Source organism: Belonocnema kinseyi, chromosome 1 (assembly GCF_010883055.1).
Source record: "Belonocnema kinseyi isolate 2016_QV_RU_SX_M_011 chromosome 1, B_treatae_v1, whole genome shotgun sequence".
In the NCBI taxonomy this organism is placed as follows: Eukaryota; Metazoa; Arthropoda; class Insecta; order Hymenoptera; family Cynipidae; genus Belonocnema; species Belonocnema kinseyi.
The window spans coordinates 145,157,989-145,179,992 of NC_046657.1; the positions used below are offsets into that span (position 1 = coordinate 145,157,989).

Sequence of the window (22,004 nt, forward strand, 5' to 3'; positions counted from 1 at the left end):
CCCCTCCCAGTTTCTATCAAATGTCCACGTTTGAGGCCTCCTGAATCAGAAAAACAGGTTTTTACTTATGTATCTGTCTGTCGGTCTGTCTATCTGTTCGTTCGTAGACGTTTTCTTTAGTTTGTTATCAAGATAAATTTTAAAAGAATTGACACATTGGATTGTCTTTTGCTATACTCTTTTAGTATCTAAAAATAAAGGTTAAGTTAGTTAGCCAGCCATTTTGGATAAAAATTCAAAAAGTGAACTGTAATGAATTGTAATGACATTTCATTTATGAAAATGATATACATTTTGAGAAATGAATTCGAGTGCGAAGTGCTTGATACGTGATGAGAATGTGTTCGTTATAGCTGAAGGAGCTTTAACATAAGATAATTCACAATCACCAAATTACTGTTGTTGATGCTTTGACCATTATTTTTTAAATGTCTGTGCAAAAGTATGGTGAATATATAAAGACCGAGCGCGTAGCACGATGTAAATACATTATCGAGCGCGAAGCGCCAAATAAGCGCTCCAAGAATGTGCGCTCGCAGCGGGAAGATTTAAAAGAAGAATTTTTTATAGTTTTAATAACTTTATTGTATCTTAAAATTTTTTAAATATATAATTTTTCAGAATTGCTTCCTCTGATGAGGGCAATTAGTGATCGCTTAACGCCCACGATTTCCTGATTCTTAAAAATGTATTATCCACAAACATACCAAATGTTATTTAAGTTCATAACGTTACTTCTACTGACCCCCCAGAAACCCTCAAATTTGTAACGTAGTTTCTGAACGCCTCATAATTTCAAAGAAAGTTGTTGAGCCTGATTTTTAATTTAGTTTTTCAATTTTTGTATGAATAAATAAATATGACGATAAAAATGGCAATTTTTTCTATTTGACGTTCCGGGTGATCGTAAATAATAGGAAAATTGTTGTAGTCGTCAACGTTTCATAGATTTAATCTATATGAAAATTTTTTATTATGATGAAATAAACAAAAAAAATTTATAAATAAATTATTTGTTTAAAATGTGTTTTTTATAATTTTCAATAATTTAACTTTTTATAAGTTAAATTTCGAAAAATTTAAATGGAAACAATATTTCAGTGAAAACAATTTCTTTTGAGACTATTTTTGTTAATATTATAAGCAAATTTAATTAACAAATACATTGTTCAGGCATTTGCCGTCAGAAAAATTCGTTTTTTTTCGATGTCAATTTTTTTAAGTTAGGAACCTCATGACAATTTCAAAAAAATTCATAATTTTTTGATAAATTTAATGATTTTTTTCACAAATTTAATAAACCAATGCATTATTTGGGTATTTGTCGACTTAAAACCCGTTTTTTAAAAAGAAAACGAGTTCTTACGTCGACAGGTGCCCGAATAATGCATTTTTAAATTAAATTTGTTTAACAAAAACATAAAATTAATTAACTAATTATGAATGCTACTGAAACTATTGTAAAGTTCCCAATTAAAAGACTGACTTGGAAAAAAACGAGTTTTTCCGTCAACAAATGCCCAAATGATGCATTTGTTTATTGAATTGAAAAAAAAATTTATAAACTAATTATGAATTTTGCTGAAATGAAAATAAAATTCTCAATTAAAAGGACTTACATCGAGAAAAAACGAGTTTTTACGTCGCCAAATGCCCGAATAACGCATTTTTAAATTAAATTTGTTTAACAAGAAAATATAATTAATCAATCAATTATGAATGGTAATGAAATTATCATGAAATTCATAATTTAAAGGCCTGACTTAAAAAAATGAGTTTTGCCGTCGACAGACGCCAAAGTAATATATTTGTTTATTAAATTTGTTAAAAAAAAAGAATAAAATTTGTCAAATAGTGATGGATGTTACTAAGATTATTATGAAATTCCCAATTGAAAACACTAACATTGAATAAAACTAATTTTTCCGTTGATAAGTGCTCGAATAATGCATTTGTTTATTAAAATTGTTTGATGAAACTTAAAAAATGGTCAACAAATGATGAATATTTAAAAAAAAAAACATAGGAAAAAACTAATTTTTCTGACGACAAATGCCCGCATAATGCATTTGTTTAATCATATTCGTTTAATGAAAACATCCATTTAATCAACAAATGATTAATGTTACTAAAATTATCGAAAATTTTTCAAATTATGAATTTCCTGAAATTATTATGAGGTTCTTAATTTTAAAAAACTGTCATAAAAAAAAAAAAAATTTTGCTGACGATAAATGCCTGAATAATGCATTTGTTTATTAAATTTGTTTTAAGAAAATAATAAAATTTATTTTATTGTTATATTAATATTTATTAATTCCTTAATTAAATAATATTATATTTATTAATTCATTAATTAATTAATATTATATTTATTAATTTATATTCCCAATTAAAAGGATTGGAATTGAAAAAAAAAAACTTTTTCGTCGATAAGTGCTTGAATAATGAATTTGTTTATTGAATTTGTTTTATAAAATCATAAAATTTATCAACAAATTATACATATTTAAAAATTGACATTGAAAAAAAAAGAATTTTTCAGGAGACAAGTGCTTGAATAATGTATTTACTCATTAAATTTGTATGAAAAACCATAAAATTTATCAAATAGTGATTGATGTTGTTAAAATTATTATGAAACTTCCAATTAAAAGGAATGACATTGAAAAAAACGATTTTTTCGTCGATAATTGCTTGAATAATGAATTTGTTTATTAAATTTGCCTGAATAATGCATTTTGTTATTAAATTTCTTGGAAAAAATAATAAAATTCATCAAATTGTGATGGATGTCCTTAAAATTATCATGAAACTTCCAATTAAAAGGACTATAATTAAAAAAACAAATTTTGTCGTCGATATGTGCTTGAATAATAAAATTGTTAATTAAATTTGCTTAATTTAATCATAAAATTCATCAACAAATTATGAATTTCCTAACATCATCATGAGGTTCCTAATTTAAAAAAAAAATTGAGATCGAAAAAACGAATTTTTCAGAAGAAATATGCTGGAATGATGCATTTGTTTATGAAGTTTGTTTTAAAAGAACAATAAAATTTATCAAATGGTGATAGATTTTGCAAAAATTATCATGAAACTTTTGATTAAAATAAGTGGAATTGAAAAAAAAAGAATTTTTCGTCGATAAGTGCTTGAATAATGCATTTGTTTATTAAATTTGTCCCATAAAATCATAAAATTCATCAACAAATTACGAATTTTCTGAAATCATCATAAGGTTCCTGATTTAAAAAAAAATGACATAGAAAAAAAACCTAAATGATGTATTTGTTTATTAAATTTGTTTTAAAAGAACAATAAAATTTGTCAAATAGTCATGGATGTTGCAAAAATTATCATAAAACTTCCAATTAAATGGACTGGAATTGAAAACAAACTATTTTTTCCGTCGACAAATGACCGAATAATGCAGTTGTTAATCAAATTTGTTTTACAAAAACATAAAATTAATCAACTAATGATGAATGTTACTGGAATTATCGCAAAGTTTCTAAATTATAAATTTTCTGAAATCATTATAAGGTTCCTAATTTAAAAAAAAACTGACATAGAAAAAAACGAATTTTTGAGACGGCAAATACTTGAATAATGCATTTTCTCATTAAATTGGTTAAAAAAAAACAATAAAATTTATCAAGTAGTAACGGATGTTGCTAAAATGATCATGAAGTTCCCAATTAAAAGGACAGGCATTTAAAAAACTGATTTTTCATTGATAAGTACTCGAATAATGCATTTGTTCATTAAATTTTTTGATAGGCTTATAAAATTCATTAACAAATCATGAATTTTCTGTAATTATTATGCCGTTCCTAATTTTAAAAAATGGACATTGAAAAAAACGAATTTTTCAGGCGACAGATGCTTGAATAATGCATTTGTTTATTAAACTTTTCTTAAAAGAACAATAAAAATTATCAAATAGTGATGGATGTTGCAAAAATGATCATGAAACTTTTAATTAAAAGAACTGGAATTGAAACAAAAACGAATCTTTTCGTCGATAAGCGCTTGAATAATGCATTTGTTTATTAAATTTGTTTTATAAAACCATAAAATTCACCAACAAATTATGAATTTTCTAAAATTATCATGAGGTTTCTATTGTAAAAAATTCACATAGAAAAAACGCATTTTTCTGACGACAAATGCCTGAACAATGCATTTGTTTATTAAATTTGCTTATAATATTAACAAGAATAGTCTTAAGAGACATTTTTTTTCATTAAAATATTGTTTCCATTCAAGTTTGTTGCAATATAACTTAAAAAAGCGTTGAATTATTGAACATTATAGAAAAGACATTTTCAACAAATAATTTGTTTATAAAAAAAAATTTTGTTTATTGTATTATGATGAAATATCTTTATATAATCTAAATCTATGAAACTTCAGAGATTACGACAATTTTTCTATTATTGACAAGCACCGGGAACGTCAAATATAAAAAATTGTCATTTGTTTGTCATATTTATTTATTCATAAAAAACCTGAAAAACTAAATTAAAAATCAGACTCGACAAGTTTTTTAGAAATCTTATAAGCTCTTTTTTTATATTTTTCTTGTTTAAATCGGTCAATATTTGTGGAACATAAGTTATTTTCAAAAAATGATTCTTCTTTCAATCTTTCTAGTAGCTTAATGGAAACATCCAAATCGGTCAATAGGTTCAACCGGAATCGTATTTTGAACCAAAAAATGAACTTTTTCCCCAGTGTGCGGCCCCTTGCTCTCAACAGGTTTTTGACGAGTGAATTCTCCCTCGGGTAAAGTAGTGTGTGTCGAAAATCCGAGTAATTAACCCCTCGTGTCAAATAGTGAGTGATATTTTGTTGAGCCGAGTGATTGGAAAACTGCTACATTCTTTTCTCGGTCAATGTCTCTCTGCGCCCGGAATATTTATGTTTAATTTTAGGGTTGCGAAGGGTGCTCACTTGCATTGGTGTGTGCATAAACATATACAAGGATCTGCACCTGTGTTGGAGAGCTCAACATCTGAGGGGTGTGTGTGCCGAAATGCGTTTGCGCAATACGGGAAAGGACGATCCGGGGTGTGGTGGAAAAAAGGGGGTCGAACGAGCAACAGGGACGATTGCCGCTGCTGCTGCTCAGTTATCGCGTCAGCAAGGCCAGGGATACTGCCAGGCAACTCTCTACCTTAGACTGCAAATTTTTTTTTCAACCCCGCCGAAATGAACTGTTTATGGAATTTTTGACCAGGGTTGGAAGAGGATAATTTTAAGTCTTGCTCAAATTATCGAAAAGCTGTTTTTAAAGCAGCACCCAAATCGTCAGAGTGAAGAAGAAGATGATTTACGAAAGGTCTTTGGTAGAAAGGTATTTTAAAATTTCTCCGTTTCTTTGAAGAATTAATTTCGTGTATTGATGTTACTTATTTTTCGTTAAATTTTGAATGTTAGTTAATCTGTTCTTTTTTTAAATAAATAAAGTCGATTCGTAAGAGGTCACAATATCTGGGTCAAGTTCACAAATATTTTAGCTTTCTGATTATTCTTCGTAAATTAGAAATTTTATACAGATTAAAAGATTTTTATGATGTTTCATCAATTTTTCGTCTTGGATGTAATTCGAAATTTTGATTACTATTTACTGTTGTAGCTACTATATGTGAAGATCGTAAAAATACAATTACTTAATACAAGTACTCATGCTGTCTCTCTCTCTTTCTATCTCTCCCTCTCTCTTTTTATATTTCCCTTTCTATCGAGTAGATTTGACCCCATATTTGACATTCCTGTAGTGTGCTGGCGATGAGCGCACGCGTATAATACATTAGGATGGGCCGAAAAAAAAGAAATTTTTTTTAATTCATTAGCAATAGCACTCAAAAGTTTCTTTGTGGCATTAAGAATAAATCAGATTTTTTTTATATTTGCGCCTATGACACGTCGATTGAAAACTTTAAAATTATAAATTTTTTAAATTATTTGTATATAGAAAAAAATTTTATTTTCATTTTTCGGGAATATGTCGGGTAGGGGAGGGGGATTTATGGAATTAAATAATTAACCTTGAATAGAAAAGGGAAATTCCCCAAAAAATTGTTTTTCAATAAGTATTATTGATTTGTTAAAATTGAAACAATTAAATATTATTATTAATTTTTTTAATTTTTAAAGTTTTTATAAATTATTGTTTGAATATAAAACAAAAATAATATATTGCTGAAGCGCACGTGTTTTTTATTTTGTTTTTCATACGATTTTTATATAATTATTAATATTTTAAATACAAAAAATAATTTTTTAAACTCTAAAAACCGCAATAATTTGTTATTTGCAAAAGTTCGGGAATATTATAAAATGTCGGTAATTGTGTTATTCAAGAATTCAATTTATTATTTTTAAGTATTGAATATTTTCTTAATTAATTGATTATATTTTAATTTAAATATTTATGAATATATATTGCTGAAGCGAAGCTGTTTTTATTTTCGTTTTTTTACAATTTCTGTTTAATTATTGATATTTTAAATGCAAAGAATAATTTTTTTTAACTCTAAAAATCACAAAAATTTGTTATTTGATAAAATTTCGGTAATATAAATTGTGGAGAATTCTGTTATTCGGGAATTTAATTTATTATTTTACCTATCAAGTACTGTATTAATTAAGTTATTATTATGTAATTTAAATACTCAGAAACATATATTGCTGGAACGCAAGTGTTTTTATTTTCGTTTTTTGTACGATTTTTTAAAGTTAATAATATTTTGAAAACAAACAATAATTTTTGTAAACTCTAAAAACCATAAAACTTTGTTATTTGACAAGAATTCGGTAATATTATAAATGGTCGAAAAAGGTGTTATTCGGGAATTTAATTTATTATTTTACCCATTAAATATTTTATTTGTTAATTTGCTATTATTTAATATAAATACTTAGGAATATATAATGCTGAAGCGCATGTGTTTTTATTTTTGTTTTTTGTACAATTTTCGTTAAATTATTGATATTTGAAATACAAATAATAATTTTTTTTTAATTCCAAAAATTACAAAAAATTTTATTTGATAAAAGTTCGGTAATATTATAATTTATCGGAAAGTTAATTTATTATTATATCAATTAAATATTTTATTAATTTATCTATTATTATTTAATTTAAACATTCAGCACTATATATTGCTGGTGCGCATGCGTTTTTAATTGTGTTTTTCATTCCATTTTTATATATTTATTGCTATTTCAAATACGAACAAGAATTTTTTTAAACTTTAAATATCACAAAAATTTGTTATTTGGTCAAAGTTCAGTAATATTGTAAATTGTCGGAAATTTTATTGTTCAGGAATTTTCCAATTCGAGATCTTTATATTTTGGTAACTTTATGAGTATAGGAATTTTATTTAAACGATAAAAAATCACGAAAAATAAAGTTCCTTTCATTGTAAATTCCCCAAATTGGAAAATTCACGAATAATAAAATTTATGAATAATAAAATTCTCAAATTATTATTATTTCATTTGTGATTAAAAATTGGCCGTTATAAGTTTATAATTCAATTAAATTGTTGAAATTTCGTGTATTTTTCTGATCGTTCTTTGTTTTAGAAAAAGTTAAAATCTTCTTCCTTAAATACATTCATCTTTTTTTGTTTTAATTAAAGTCTTTTTGATTGAATTCATAATTGCTCTTTTTGGATAGAAAATTCATAATTTTTGATAGAAAAGCTTTTAGTTGAAAATTTAACTTTTTGTTAGAGTCTTAATTTCATTGTTTAAAAATCATATTTTCACATTGAAACTAAAACTGTTTTGTAGATAGATCTTCCTCTTGAATTAAAAGTTCAATAGTTTTGTTTAAAAATCATGGATTTTGTGAAAAACTTCATGTTTTTTTACAAAACATTAATCTTCTTAATGTAAAATTCATATTTTGGGTTGAAATTTGAACAATTTGGTAAAAAATTCATCTCCTTTTTTTTAAATTATATTTTGTTAGGTGAAGAAATAATTTTTTAATAAAAATTGGAGTATTTCATTTATTAATAAAAACTTATATTTTAATGGCAAATTAATATTTTTTAGTGAAAAATGTATATATTTTGTTAAAAATTCATTTTTTTTGTTGTTGAATCTTAATCCTTTTTGTTATAAAAATCATTCTTTCGGGGTGAAAATGCGACCATTTTGTAGATAGTTAATACTTCTGTCTTTAAAATTCAACAACTTAGCTAAAAATTAATGCATGCTGTAGAATATTCTCGTTTTTCTGTAGAATATTAATATTCTTTCTGAAAAACTAAAAACTTGAAAATTTGATTTTTGATTACAAATTCGCAATTTTTTATTAAAATCTTTGTATATTAAAGTTTCTGCTATTTGAATAAATATTTAACAATTAGATTTTTTGATTAAACTATTTTTTCAAGTCATTTTTGTAATTGGTCAAAATTCAACTGTTTGTTGAAAATTCTTTCTTTTTGATTGCAAATTCATCTTCAATGATAAAAAAGTCATATTGGTAAAAAATTATCTTCGCTGCTAAAAATTTAACTTTTTGCATAAAAAATTCTACTGTCTTTTAAGAACTCAAATCTTTCAAAACCTAAGAATTTAAAAATTTCGAAGAAGTATGGTTAAGTAAATATTTTTAAAGTAAGTTTCCGAATTTCCGAAGCCCTTCTTACTACTTGTTAAAAATTTAAACGACTTTGTTAAAAATTATCACTTACGTTGGAAATTTATCTCTTTGGTTGAAAAATTGTTTTTTGTTGTTCTTAAAAGGTAATTTTTAAAATTAATAATTCTACTTTTTCAATTTTCTGCTGATAAAAAGCTTTTCTTTTGACAATTTATCTACTTGGCAGAAATTTGAACTACTTTATTAAAAATTGATTTGTTCTTGAAAGCGTCATCATTTTAGTTAGATATTTATCTCATGAGTTAAGAAATTCCAAATTTTATTTAAAATTAAGTTTTGTAACTTAAAATTTAACTTTTTTAATTTTTAGTGAAAAATTTATCATTTAAAGTGTAAAATTCAACTAGGTATTTCGTTTAAAATTAATTAATTCTGTGATTTTTTTTGTTTGGTTATAAACTAATTTTCTTAAACTGAAATTCAACAGTTGAATGATTAATAAACAAATTTTCTACCAAATAAAACTGTTGAAAATTCAACAGTGGAATTTTTAAGAAACAAATTTTCTCAAATTTCAAAAGTTGAATTTTCTACAAAATTTAGCTGTTGCATTTTCAACTGTGCTACAGATTTAAAATTGGCTATTATTTTATTTTACAAACTGAAAACTCAGGAAACTTATCATTGTACTTTTTTAGTTTTTTGCAGCTGAAAAATGGTATAGTATCGCATTTGTAGCTTTCAAAATTAAAAATTCAGATCCTTCAGATTTTAAAAATAAAAAATGGAAAAATAATTGAAAACTTTCTAAAATGCATTAATAACTGAATGTTTTCAAATTAGCTTTCCAATTTATCAAGCTACTTTTCAAATTAATACTGGAAAAATAAATTTGATGTTAAATAAAACCATTCAAGAACTAGATACTCAAAATCGAATTCTAAATTATTGCGCATTCATGCGCGTTATTGTGCATTATTAAGCTTTACTATGCATTGTAGCGCATTATTATACTTTATTACGCATCATTACCTATTATTAAGTGTTTTTAGGGAATATTGCACGATCCTATTCATGATTACTTTTTATAATGTGTTATTATGTATGATGCGGGTTATTACGCTTTGCACGCGTTTATACACTCTATTTCGCGTTTTTACGCATAACTACGCAATTTTTTGCTTTATAACGCGTTTTTTCATGCTAATCTGCATTATAATCACTGTGAGTTATTGCGCATTATTACGTAACTTTTAGAATTATTATGCATTATTTGTTGATATTACGCATTGTAAAATGACATTACAGATTCTCACACGTTGTTATGCGCAATTGCAGGTTGCTGCGCATTCTTTTACTTTATTTTGCATTATTAAGCGTCATTTCGTATTGTCATGAGTTTTTACGCATTATTACTTATCATTATAGATTATTAAGCATTTTATACGCGAAATTGCGTGTTACTAAACATTATTAAACGTCAGTTAGCCTAATTAATCATACGCATTATTACGCATTATAATGCGTTATTGCGCATTATTATGCTTACATTAAGCATGTCCGTGCAGAAATTTTGAAAGGGATCTAGTTTGACTCTAACGAGTTTCCTTTATTTATGATTTTAATAAATTTGAACATTCAAAGACATTGAAAGGTTGATTTTTAGAAACATACTCCAAAATTTAAAAAAAGTATATTTCTAGTCTAAATGTAATACAGGATGTCTCGACAGTTATGCTTATCCTTGTAGAGGTGGGTAAAACAAGAAAAAATAAGCACCACTTACCACCTACTTACAATTTCAAAGCTCTGTAAGTCCCAACATACGTATGGGACCCAAAAAAATGTTTTTTGAGATAATTACTTACTTTTTTATTCTGCCTGCCCCTAAAAGCATAAGGATCAATGATATAATAATAGATCAATAGATTTTTCTAATTCAAAGTAAAAAATTGTTCACTAGAGCCTGACAGGTCCCCCATTAGTTGTTTTAAAACCAGAAATTCTATTAGGGGCCCCGCCATGTCCCGAAATCCACCAGGGAAAAATAGGGTAATTTCTGCACGGGTTATTGCACATATTGCGTGTTATTGCGCATTGTGAGTTGTTATTGCGCATTATTACGTGTTACTGCGCATTATAACGCATTCCGAAAATTATTACGCCTTGGTTTAAGTGCATTTTGAAGTATTTTCTTTGTTCGTAATAAAACTTTACTTTCCCCTCTATAACTAGTATGACTTTCTCCAATAGCATAGCTCCGCAGCTCCAAGTTCGAGATACCTGTTGCATATTCCATGGAATTTCGAATCGCAATAGACACCCTACATTATTGGGTATAATATGCTGCCAACACGATGTTGTACTGTGTTAAGGCACTATTATCCCTGCTGCAACAGTACAAGGCGATAAAGACAATCAATTATGCAGAGCAATATTTCAACCATCAAAATTCGTGTCGTAATCTTCACGCAAGCATAAACCATGCTTAGTCCAAAGATGCAAAGAACTGGTAATGATACATCATCTGTAACAGAAAGATTATATTTTTTTAATTTTTAAAATAAATTTGTTCTGAAAAAATATCTGCTTCGCTCCACTGGGAATCGAACCACAGAACTTCCGATTGCTGGTCGTGTTCTTTTCCCTTAATCTACTAGAGAGATTAAAAGAAGAATCCTTTTTTGAAAATAACGTATAGCCAAAACATATTAACCGATTTAAACAAACAAAATCTGAAAAATAGCTTATAAGATTGCTTAGAGAGTTATTGAACCTGATTTTTAAATTAGGCTTTTAATTTTTTTTTCAATAAATAAATATAACGAAAAAATGGGCATTTATTCTATTTGATGTTCCTGGTGCTCATCAATAACATAAAGATTGTTGAAATAGTCTAGGTTTTATAGAGTAACATTAGTTAAAAATATTTCAATATTATATAGTTAAAAAAATAAGTTATAAACAAATTATTTATTGAAAGAACGTTTTTTTACTGTTTTCCATAGTTTCACGTATTTTAAAGTTATATTGCAAAAAAATATGAATAAACACAATTTGATGATAAAAGTTTTGTTTTTGAGAATATTACAGTTAATAGTATAAATAAATTCAATTAAAAAATGCATTAATCAGGCATTTTTCAACCGAGAAATTGTTTCTTTTCTATGTCATTCTGTAAATTAGAAAATGTATGCTAATTTCAGAAAATTTCCTAATTTGTTGATTGATATTGTGATTTTTTGTTAAAAAAAATTAATATATAAATGCATTATTCAGTCATCTGTCAACGAACAAACTTTTCTTTCTTGATATCAGTTTTTTTATGAGAAAATTAATCCTAATTTTAGCGAAATTCATAATTAGTTAATAAATTAAAATTTTTTTAAAAACTAATTTAATATCTGTCGACGGAATAATTCTTTTTTTTCGATGTTAGTTATTTTAATGGGGGGATTCATGATAATTGCAGCAAAACCATAATTAGTTGATAAATTTTATTTCATTAATTTAAACAAATTTAATAGACAAATGCATTATTGATGTATCTGCTGATGGGAGAATTAATTTTTGCGAAAACAACTTTTTTGATTAGGATTTTCATAATAATTTCAGAAAAAATTCATGATTTATTGACGAATTTTATAACTTTTTTAAACAATGTTAATAAACAAATGCATTATTGGGGCATCTGTCGACAAAAGTTTTTTTTTGATGTAGTCTTTTTAATATGTAAATTCATGATAATTATAGCGCAGTTCATAATTAGTTAATAACTTTTATATTTTATGAAAAAAATTGATAAACAAATTTCCTAAATAATGCATATCGTTATTAAATTTGTTTGGAAAATTAGTTTAAGATATTTCAATGTTATATAATACACAAACAAAAAATTATAAACAAATTATTTTTTAAAAGTATGTTTTTTACGATTTTCCGTTATTTTAGTTTTTTTAATTACATTGAAAGCAATTTGGATGAAAGAAATGTAATGATGAAGAAATTTCTTCTTGTGATTATTATTATTATTATGAATATTTTAAACAAATTCAATAAACAGATGCATCAATCAGCCATTTTTTGCAGATAAATTAGGTTTTATCGATTTTATTTTTTTAATTAGAAACCTTATCATAATTTTTGAAAAATTCATAATCTGGTGATTATTCTTGTTATTATTGAACACATTTAATAAACAAATAAATCAATCAGCCATTTTTTGCCGGAAAAATTGTTGTTTTTTTTCTATGACGTGTTTTAAATTAGAGAATTCATGATAATTTCAGAAAAAAATTATAATTTATTGATCAATTTTATGATATTTTAAAACAATTTTAATAAAAAATGCAATATTGGGGCATTTGTCGACGGAAAAATTCTTTTTGTTTCATTTCAGACTTTTTAATTGGCATCTTCCTAATGAATTCAGCAAAATTCAAGATTAGCTGATAAATTTGATGATTTTTTAAACGAATTTAACAAGCAAATGCATTATTCGCGCATCTGTTTAGGGAAAAATGATTTTTTTTCTATTTGTCCTTAATTTAAAAAAATAATATCGAAAAACAAAATTTTTCTATTGAGCAATAGCTAATTAATGCATTTGTTTATTAAATTTGTTTATAATATTAACAGTAATAATCTCGAGAAGAAGTTTCTTCATCGTTATATTTTTTAAATCAAAATGTCTTGAAATATAATTTAAAAACACGTAACATGAGGAAAATTGTAAAAAACATTCATTCAACAAATATTGTGTGTATAAAATTTTAGTTAGTTTATTATGAAATAATGGAGTATCCTGAACTAATTTAGTTTATTTATACAAAATTGAAACCTGTTTTTAAAAGTCATGTGCGACAACTCTCTTAGAAATCTTATCATATTAAAAAAAATTTTTAATCGATTAACATTTGTGGACTGTACATTATTTTTGAACCAAAAAAGTAATTTTTTCTCATGGTGATCCAGTCAGGTGCTTTTCCCTTAAAATACAGGAAAAATTGAACGAAGAATGCCGTTTCAAAAATACAGGCATTATCTTTTTTACGGTTACTGATAATACAGATTCTTTGGAAATTATAAATACTTAAAATCTAGAAAAATAATGCTTGTATTTCTAAAAAAGGATTCTTTTTTCAATATCTCAAGTAGCTTAAGTGAAAAGCACCCAAATGTCAATCAGAGGTTCTGTGGTTCGGTTCCCAAGGTAGCAAAGCAGAAGATATTATTTCAGAAAAATATTTTATTTATTAAAATTTTTAAATTCATAACTACATTTCGTCTGAAAATAAGTTAAGAATTTGTATTATTTTCTGAACATAATGCAGATTCCTTGACAAACTCGACTTCTATAACCTAACAAAATAATGCGTGTGTTTTTAAAAAAGGATTTTTCTTTCAATCTCTCGAGTAGCTTAAGGGTAAAGTACCCGACCGGGAATCGGAAGTTCTGTGGTTCGATTCCCAGCGGAGCGAAGGAGAAGATATTTTTTCAGAAAAAAAATTAATTTGAGAAATTCTTCATTCATATATCCATCTAGCTCGAAAATGCGTTAAGAATTTCTGTTATTCATTGATAATAATACAGATTCCTTAAATATTTCAGAGAATTATAGCACATAAGGGTGTCTAACAGAAGGAATATTCAAAATTATCGGGTTGTTGCCACTCGATCGTTAATTTCTCGATGTAAATTCAAATGAGTTTAATATACTTGAGTGATTTAATTTTTTTTTAATTTTAACCGATTTATGAACTTTTTAAAACATTTAAAAGATTTCTGATCTGGAAGAGGGAATTTTTGAATGAAATTATAATACTCAATTTGAACAGGGATTTGTCACGCCTGAGTGAACACATACATTCTTGGACCTATATTGTAAATAATTACCAGTTCCAGCTCAAATAATAATTATTTATATAAATTTTCGGTCCAGAAGACTCAATTATAATTCTTTACGGCAATTCTCTGTCTCTAAGTCGAATTAATCATTTTCGGTTCCAAGTCACGAATACATTTATTTAAACAATTTCTGTGACAGTTTAGAAATATAAAAATTATTAATCTGGTAAATATTTATTTGTAAGAAAATAATTTTGAAATTGAAACAAATTTTAATTTGAAACAAGAAAGTTTCAAAAAAGTAATTTTTTATGAATATTTCCTGTTCTGAGTCCGAATTATATTTATTTCAAAAAATTGCAATTACAATTTTTTTTAAACAGTAACTTAGTAACTCCCTTTTTTCAAAATTTGAGAAAGGAAGTTTTAGATTCTGGCAAATTTCTATTTAAAAAAGAAACGGATTCTTAAATTTGAACAAATTCCTATTTCGAACAAGGAATTTTCAAAATCGGACAAATTCTTAAATTCGACATTCCGAATTATTTAACGATTTTCCAGTCTGGTAGATACCCTGCACATACAAAAATAAAGTGTCAATTTGGGGAAAAATTTTAAAGCTACTAAAACGAAAATAATTCAGTTCATTTCTATTAGAGTGGAAATACTTTCATTAATAATAATTAGTCAAATACAATTGAATCTCACAAGGGGGGACTGCCAATTGCGAATTTTACTTTCGTTCGATTATTACTGCCTGCACTTTTATTTATTTATAAATATCATTTCCTTCTATGAAGCCGAATCAATTTATTTATAAATTAAAAAATATGACGAAAAAATTGCAATTTTTGCTACTTAACGTTCCCGGGGCTCGTTAATAACATGGAAATTATTGAAATCATCTAAGTTTAATAGAGTAACATTAGTTAAAGATATTCCAATATTGCACAATAACAAAAAAATAATTTATAAACAAATTATTTATTACAAAAACTTTGTCTACGATTTTCCACAATTATACGTTTTTTCAAGTTATATTGCAAGAAATTTTAATAAAAACAATATTATATTTTAAAAAATTTCTCTTAAGATTAAAACTGTTTATAGTATAAACAAATGTATTGAACAAATGCATTAATCAGGCATTTTTCGATAGAAAAATTCGTTTTTTTCGATATCAATTTTTTTAAATCAGGAACTTTATGATCATTTCTTAACATTTATAATTTTTTGGTTCATTTTATGACTTTTTGAAACAAAGTTAATAAACAAATGGATTATTCGGCCGTTTGTTGACAGAAAAATTCGCTTTTTTCAATGGCAGTCTTTTCAGTTGTTAACTTCATGACATATTCAGCAACATTCATAATAAGTTCATTAATTTTATGATTTCTTCAAACAAATTTAATGAACAAATGCAATAATTACGTATTTATCTACAGAATTTTCTTTTCTATGTTAACTTTATGAATTAGGCAGTTCATGATAATTTTGAAAAATTCATAATTTTGTTATCAATTTTATGATTTTTTAAAACAATTGTAATAAATAAATGCATTAATCAGGCATTTGTCGACAGACTTTTTTTTGTTCATACTTTTTCCATTAGGAACTTCATGATAACTTCAGCAAAATTCATCATTTTTCAATTAATTTTATGATTTTTTAAAAACAAATTTAATAAAAAAATGCATTATTGAGGCATCTGTCGACGGAAAAATTCTTTTTTTTTGCGATTTGAGACTTTTAATTGGGATTTTTATAATAATTTTAGCAAGATTCATGATGAGTTGATAAATTTTATGATTTTTTCAAACAAATTTAATAAACAAATGCATTAATCAGGCATTTGTCGTCAGAAAAATCATCTTTTTTTCTATTTATACTTTTTAAATGAGGAACTTTATGACGAATTCATCAAAATTCATAATTTTTAATCAATTTTATGATTTTTTAAAACAAATTTAATAAACGAATGCATTATTTAGGCATCTGCGGACGGAAAAATTCTTCTTTTTTCGATATTAGACTTTTAATCGGGATCTTTATAATAAATACAGCAACATTTATGACGACTTGATAAATTTGATGATTTGTAAAACAAATTTAACAAAAAAATGCATTATTCTGGCATATGTGGACAAAAAAATACTTTTTTTCCGATATCAGTATTTTTAATTGGGAACTTCATGATGATTTCAGCAAAATTCATAACGAATTGATGAATTTCATATATATATTTTTAATTTAATAAACAAATGCCTTTTTCGGGTATCTGTCAAAGAAAAAATTATTAATTTTTAATATCGGTCTTTATAATTTGGAACTTATTGATAATTGCCGCATAATTCAAAATTAGTTGATAAATTTGATGATTTCTTTAAACAAATTGAATAAACAATGCATTATTTGGTCATTTTTCCATTGAAGTACTGATAAAATTAATTAAAAAATTATGAATTTTGCGTAAGTTATCATTATATTATATCTTATATTATAATATATTATATTAATTGCATTTTTTTAAATATTAAGACTGATCGAAGGATTATGAATTTTGCTGAATTTATTATGAAATTCCCAATTAAAAAAGTTGACATAGAAAAATTAACGAATTTTGCTGTCAAAAAATGCCTGATTAATGCATTTGTTAATTAAATTTGTTAAAAAATATCTTAAGATAGATAAAAATGATCAATTTTGCTAAAGTTATTATGAACTTTCTAATTAAAAAAGTTGTAATAGAAAAAACTAATTATAAGATTAATAAAATAATTATTAATTTTTATCAAATTATCATAAAGTTCCTGATAAAAAAAACTGACATCGAAAAAAAGAATTTTTCTGTAAAAAAAAATTGATTAATGCATTTTATTATAACATTAAAAATCAAAATCTCAAGAATAAATTTTTTCATCTTTATATTGTTTTTATTCAAATTTCTTTGAAATATATCTTTAAAAATGTAAAATAATGAAATATCGTAAAAACTGTTCTTTCGATAAATAACTTGTTTGTGTATTTTTGTACATATTATTGGAATATCTTTAACTAATGTTACTCTATGAAACTTAGATGATTTTAATAATTTTCATATTGTTGACGAGTACCAGGAACATCAAGTAGAAAAAAATGGCCATTGTTTCGTCAAATTTGTCTGTTTATGAGATAATTGAAAGCCTATTATAAGAATTAGGTTCGACAACTCTCTTAAAAATCTTATCAGCTGTTTTCTGATTTTTTTTTGTCAAACTGGTCAATATGTTTGGGCTATACGTTTGAAATAATTTTTATTTTGCAAATATCAGAAAAATATCAATTTTTGAAACATAATTGGAATCGGCAGAGGGTTTACTATTTGTAAAAAAAAGAGATCATTTCGTCGAGTGGAAGCTAAATTCTCTCGAGCTTAGTTTCAAGAGGCATTGATTTCAGTACAATGAAAATTTACGGTTTTTAATTTTTAATAAAAAATCTTTCAATCAGATAAGAAAAATATTATAATTAAAGTTGCGCGGATTAACGAGCCGCATATTGACACATTTTTTGTGCAGTTAATGTTTGTGCAGTTAATTTTTGCGCAGTTAATGTTTGCGCAGTTAATTTTCGCGCAGTTAATGTTTGTGCGGTTAGTTTTTGCGCAGTTAATGTTTGTGCAGTTAATTTTTGTGCAGTTAATTTTGTGCAGTTAAAAGAGCGTTTAGGAACTTATGGAATCCACATGCTTGATTGGCAGTCACCCCTTGTTAGTTTCTGATTTTCTTTAACTAAAGTAAAGCGACAATTACTGGGATAGTTACGAAACGCTAAACGACATAAACGCAATTTTCAAATAGTAAATTGTATTTTTTTGGTACAAAAGCCGTTATAATAAGTGGTTAATACATTATTAGATCAATTAGAAGAAAAAATGAATCAATAATTTTATATTTAATTAATATAAATGGATTTTTTTAAGCCAGCCGGATTGTCCATTAGTAGGATAAGAATTTTGCCGTTTATCCTTAAGTGGGAGACAAAATAAGCCAATACTGGAACAAGGAAAATCCAAATGAGGTTTATTGAAATAAAATAGTACAACTTGCTTACAATTATAGAATACTTTAAAAAGCAAGAATGGATTGTAATCGCCATTCAGCTGATTTTTTATCATAAAAAGTTGTTCAAAGTAGCTTATTGCAACCTCCAATTTTAATCTCAAATTTTGTGAACTGCTTAGGTTTAGATAAGTAATTAAATAGTAACTCATGAAGTTAATGTTTTAATAAAAATGAGAAAGTTTGCATTACAATTTAATATAATGGATTAATGTTAAATATTATAAATAAAAATAAGATTCTGTTTAACAATTATATTTTGTAGTTAAAAATATAACTGTGTTCATACAATTTCAATCATTTTTTTGTCATAAATTTTATAATTTGGTTGACAATTTTAGACAAAAAGAAATGTTTTTATTAATATTTAATTTTTTTGCTGAAAATTTGTCTTTTGCTTCAAAAATTTATTATTTTGATTATAAATTTCTTCTCTCTATAGCAAAAATGCAACGTAATTTTTGTTAGTTAAAATATCAACTATTATATTTTTTTAACAGAATTCACTTTTTTTTGTTAAAAATTCAACTACGCGGTTAAAAGTTGTACAAATTTGTACGAAATTCGTCATTTTATTTGAAAATTCAACTGTTTGATTGCATTTAGGTTTTTTTTTAAATTAATATATTTGTGTTTGAAAATTAAATTACTTTGGTAGAAAATTCAACAATTTGTTTGCAATATTTTTCTTTTTTCAATTAAAAATCTTACATGGTGGCAAATTTAGCTCTTTTGTTGAAAATTCTATCTGCTTTTTTTTGTTACTAGTGAAACTGTTTGGGTGAAAATTTGTTTTTTTTTTAAATAAGTAAACTGTTTTCAATTTTAAATTATACATTTTTTTGGGTTAAAAGTCAACTATTATATTTTTTTGATAATAATTCATATTTTTTGGCACAAAATCAGTCGAGGTAATTTTTAAATCCAATAATTTGCTAGAAAATCGAATTATTAGGTTAACCAAACTACAATACAAAGCAGTTTAGTTAATTTTATAAAAACAACGAATTTTCCAAAAAACTTCTGAAGTCTCAAAACCTAAACAGATTAATTTTCAATCAAATAGTTGCATCTTTGGTCAAGAAAGATACAATTTATAATTAAAAACCTAAACTTTCGAACCAAAAATACAACTTTTCAACGAAACAGTTAAAATAAAATCAAAAAGTATTTTTCAGTAAAAAAAATATCAATCGATATGTTGAATTTTTAAATAAAAAAAAAATGTTCTGCAAAACCCTTGAATTATTTATCGAACTTGAGGACTTCTTACCAACACCATTTAATTTTCGAAAAAATAATTAAATTTTTAACCAAATTATAAAATTTAAAAAAAATTTTAAATTGTTTGAACACTTATTCCAATTTATGTATCGATTTTAATTAAGATTAATTTTAAATCAAAAATATAATATTATACTTTTGAACCAAAAAGACTGAATTTTTATGCCAAAAAGATTAGTGTTCTTCAAAACAATACTGTTAAAAAAAGTTATGAATTTGATCGTTCATTGTTTAAAAAATGTGCAAAACATTACTCTTTCTGTTAATTTAGGCATATAGTGTAACCGCATATTGACACTTTTTTTGTGCAGTTAATGTTTTTGCAGTTAATGTTTGTGCAGTTAATTTTTGTGCAGTAAGAAGAGTCTCCCAGTAATGGTCGGTTTACCTTAATGATATTTAGATTTAGAAAGAGCGAGTTACTCATGGTTAAAGTGTTTTTTAAAGTTAACATAACCATTGTGCTTTCAAATATACTTTATTATAATAATTAATCATTATTTTGCAGTAAGAGTGAATGATTCTCAATTGGTCATGTTGTCAGAGCGAGCACATTATGATCACTCTCTTTCTGGATATTTGCATAAGCGGACTGCTGACTCTGCTAAATGGCAATTGCGGTGGTTTGTTCTCTATCAAGTGGGTATCACTATTTGTGCCACTATACCCTAAAATACAGCACGAGAATAATCTGGAGTTGATTGCGAGGAAACACGGTCCCTGAATATTAAAATTTCTGATTATTTTCAGAATTTACTCTTTTACTACGAGAATGAAACATCCTCGCGACCTAGTGGTATCATTTTTCTGGAGGGCTGTTATTGCGATCGGTTCATCACGGCAAAAAGCAAGGAGCCAGATAAACAGGTATTTGTAATGTGTAAAAAAATTTAAATAATATGTATTGTATTTGCGAGGCTTAAGTAAAATTAGCCTCGCGAAAGTAAAATTTGCAAGGCGAAAGTAAAATTATCAAGGTGAAGATAAAATTAGTGGGGCTAAAGTAAAATGAGCTGGGTAAGAGTAAAATTAGTCAGGAGAAAGTAAAATTTGCAGGGCGAAAGGAAAGTTAGCCTTGCGAAAGTCAAATTAGCCTTGCAAAAGTAAAATTGGTGGGATAAAAATAAAATTAGTGGGGCAAAAGTAAAATTAGCGAGGCGAAAGTAAATTTATCGGGGTGAAAGTAAAATTTGCAGGGTTTTGCGAAAGTAAAATTATCAAGGCGAAAATAAAATTAGTGGGGCGAAAGTAAAATTAGCAGTGTAAGAGTAAAATTAGCCAGAAAAAAGTAAAATTTGCAGGGAGAAAGTAAAGTTGGCCTTGCGAAAGTGAAATTAGCCTTGCAAAAGTAAAATTGGCGGGATGAAAATAAAATTAGTGAGGCAAAAGTAAAATTAGCGAGGTGAAAGTAAAATTATCGGGGCAAAAGTAAAATTAGCTTTGAGAAAGTAAAATTGTCAGGGCGCAAATAAACTTGATTAGCCGAATCGAATGAGGGCACATAAACTTATTTCGCCGGGAGTATAACGCCCCATAAAGACTTAAAAAAAATTTCGTATTGTAATTTTAAAAGAATATATCTAGGTGTAAATTTCCATAGCGCATCTTTTTTACCACATACAAAAAGTTGTAGCTTTTTTTATTTTACTATTTGAAGTAAAAACACTGACTTTTTTGGAAAAATCAATTTTAATTCGTTTTTTACTTAAACTCGTACTCAGACAGACAGTTTTGAGTCTTTTTTAATACAATTTTCAGAGAATTTATTTATAAATTTCATTCGACTGATAGAGCAAAAGGAATGTAAAAATTTAGGTGAAAAAAATTGGTCCCTAAAGTTTTTCACATGCATGGCGAACATCGGACTTCTGTAACTTCGAGCGTTTCGTTTATCGAGCGAATTCTGAGCAATAAAAGACTTCCAGCAAGAAAGTTCTTAACCAGAAAACAAAAAAGTTGTATAGAAAATTTTAGCCTAATCCAATTGATATTCAAGAAATTATGAACTTCTTAAGGTGGCTTGGGCGTTTGTTGCCGTACAATGTGGGGGGCACTGTGGGGGGCACTGTGGGGGCTATCTATCATGCGATCAGTCTTTATTTGAATTTTATTGATATACGCATATTATAATGTC

At 25.9% G+C, this 22,004-nt stretch overlaps 1 protein-coding gene across 1 annotated transcript in view; it reads left to right on the forward strand.

The window, feature by feature from the left end:
• Positions 1-11,122: 11,122 nt before the first annotated feature.
• LOC117180416 (ras-specific guanine nucleotide-releasing factor 2-like) overlaps positions 11,123-22,004 on the forward strand; it is a 132,164-nt gene continuing 121,282 nt past the window's right edge. Inside the window, exons 1-3 of the mRNA XM_033372918.1 lie at positions 11,123-11,150; positions 20,379-20,509; positions 20,621-20,737. Of these exons, the coding sequence (XP_033228809.1) occupies positions 11,123-11,150; positions 20,379-20,509; positions 20,621-20,737 (276 nt within the window). The remainder of the gene's footprint in view (positions 11,151-20,378; positions 20,510-20,620; positions 20,738-22,004) is intronic.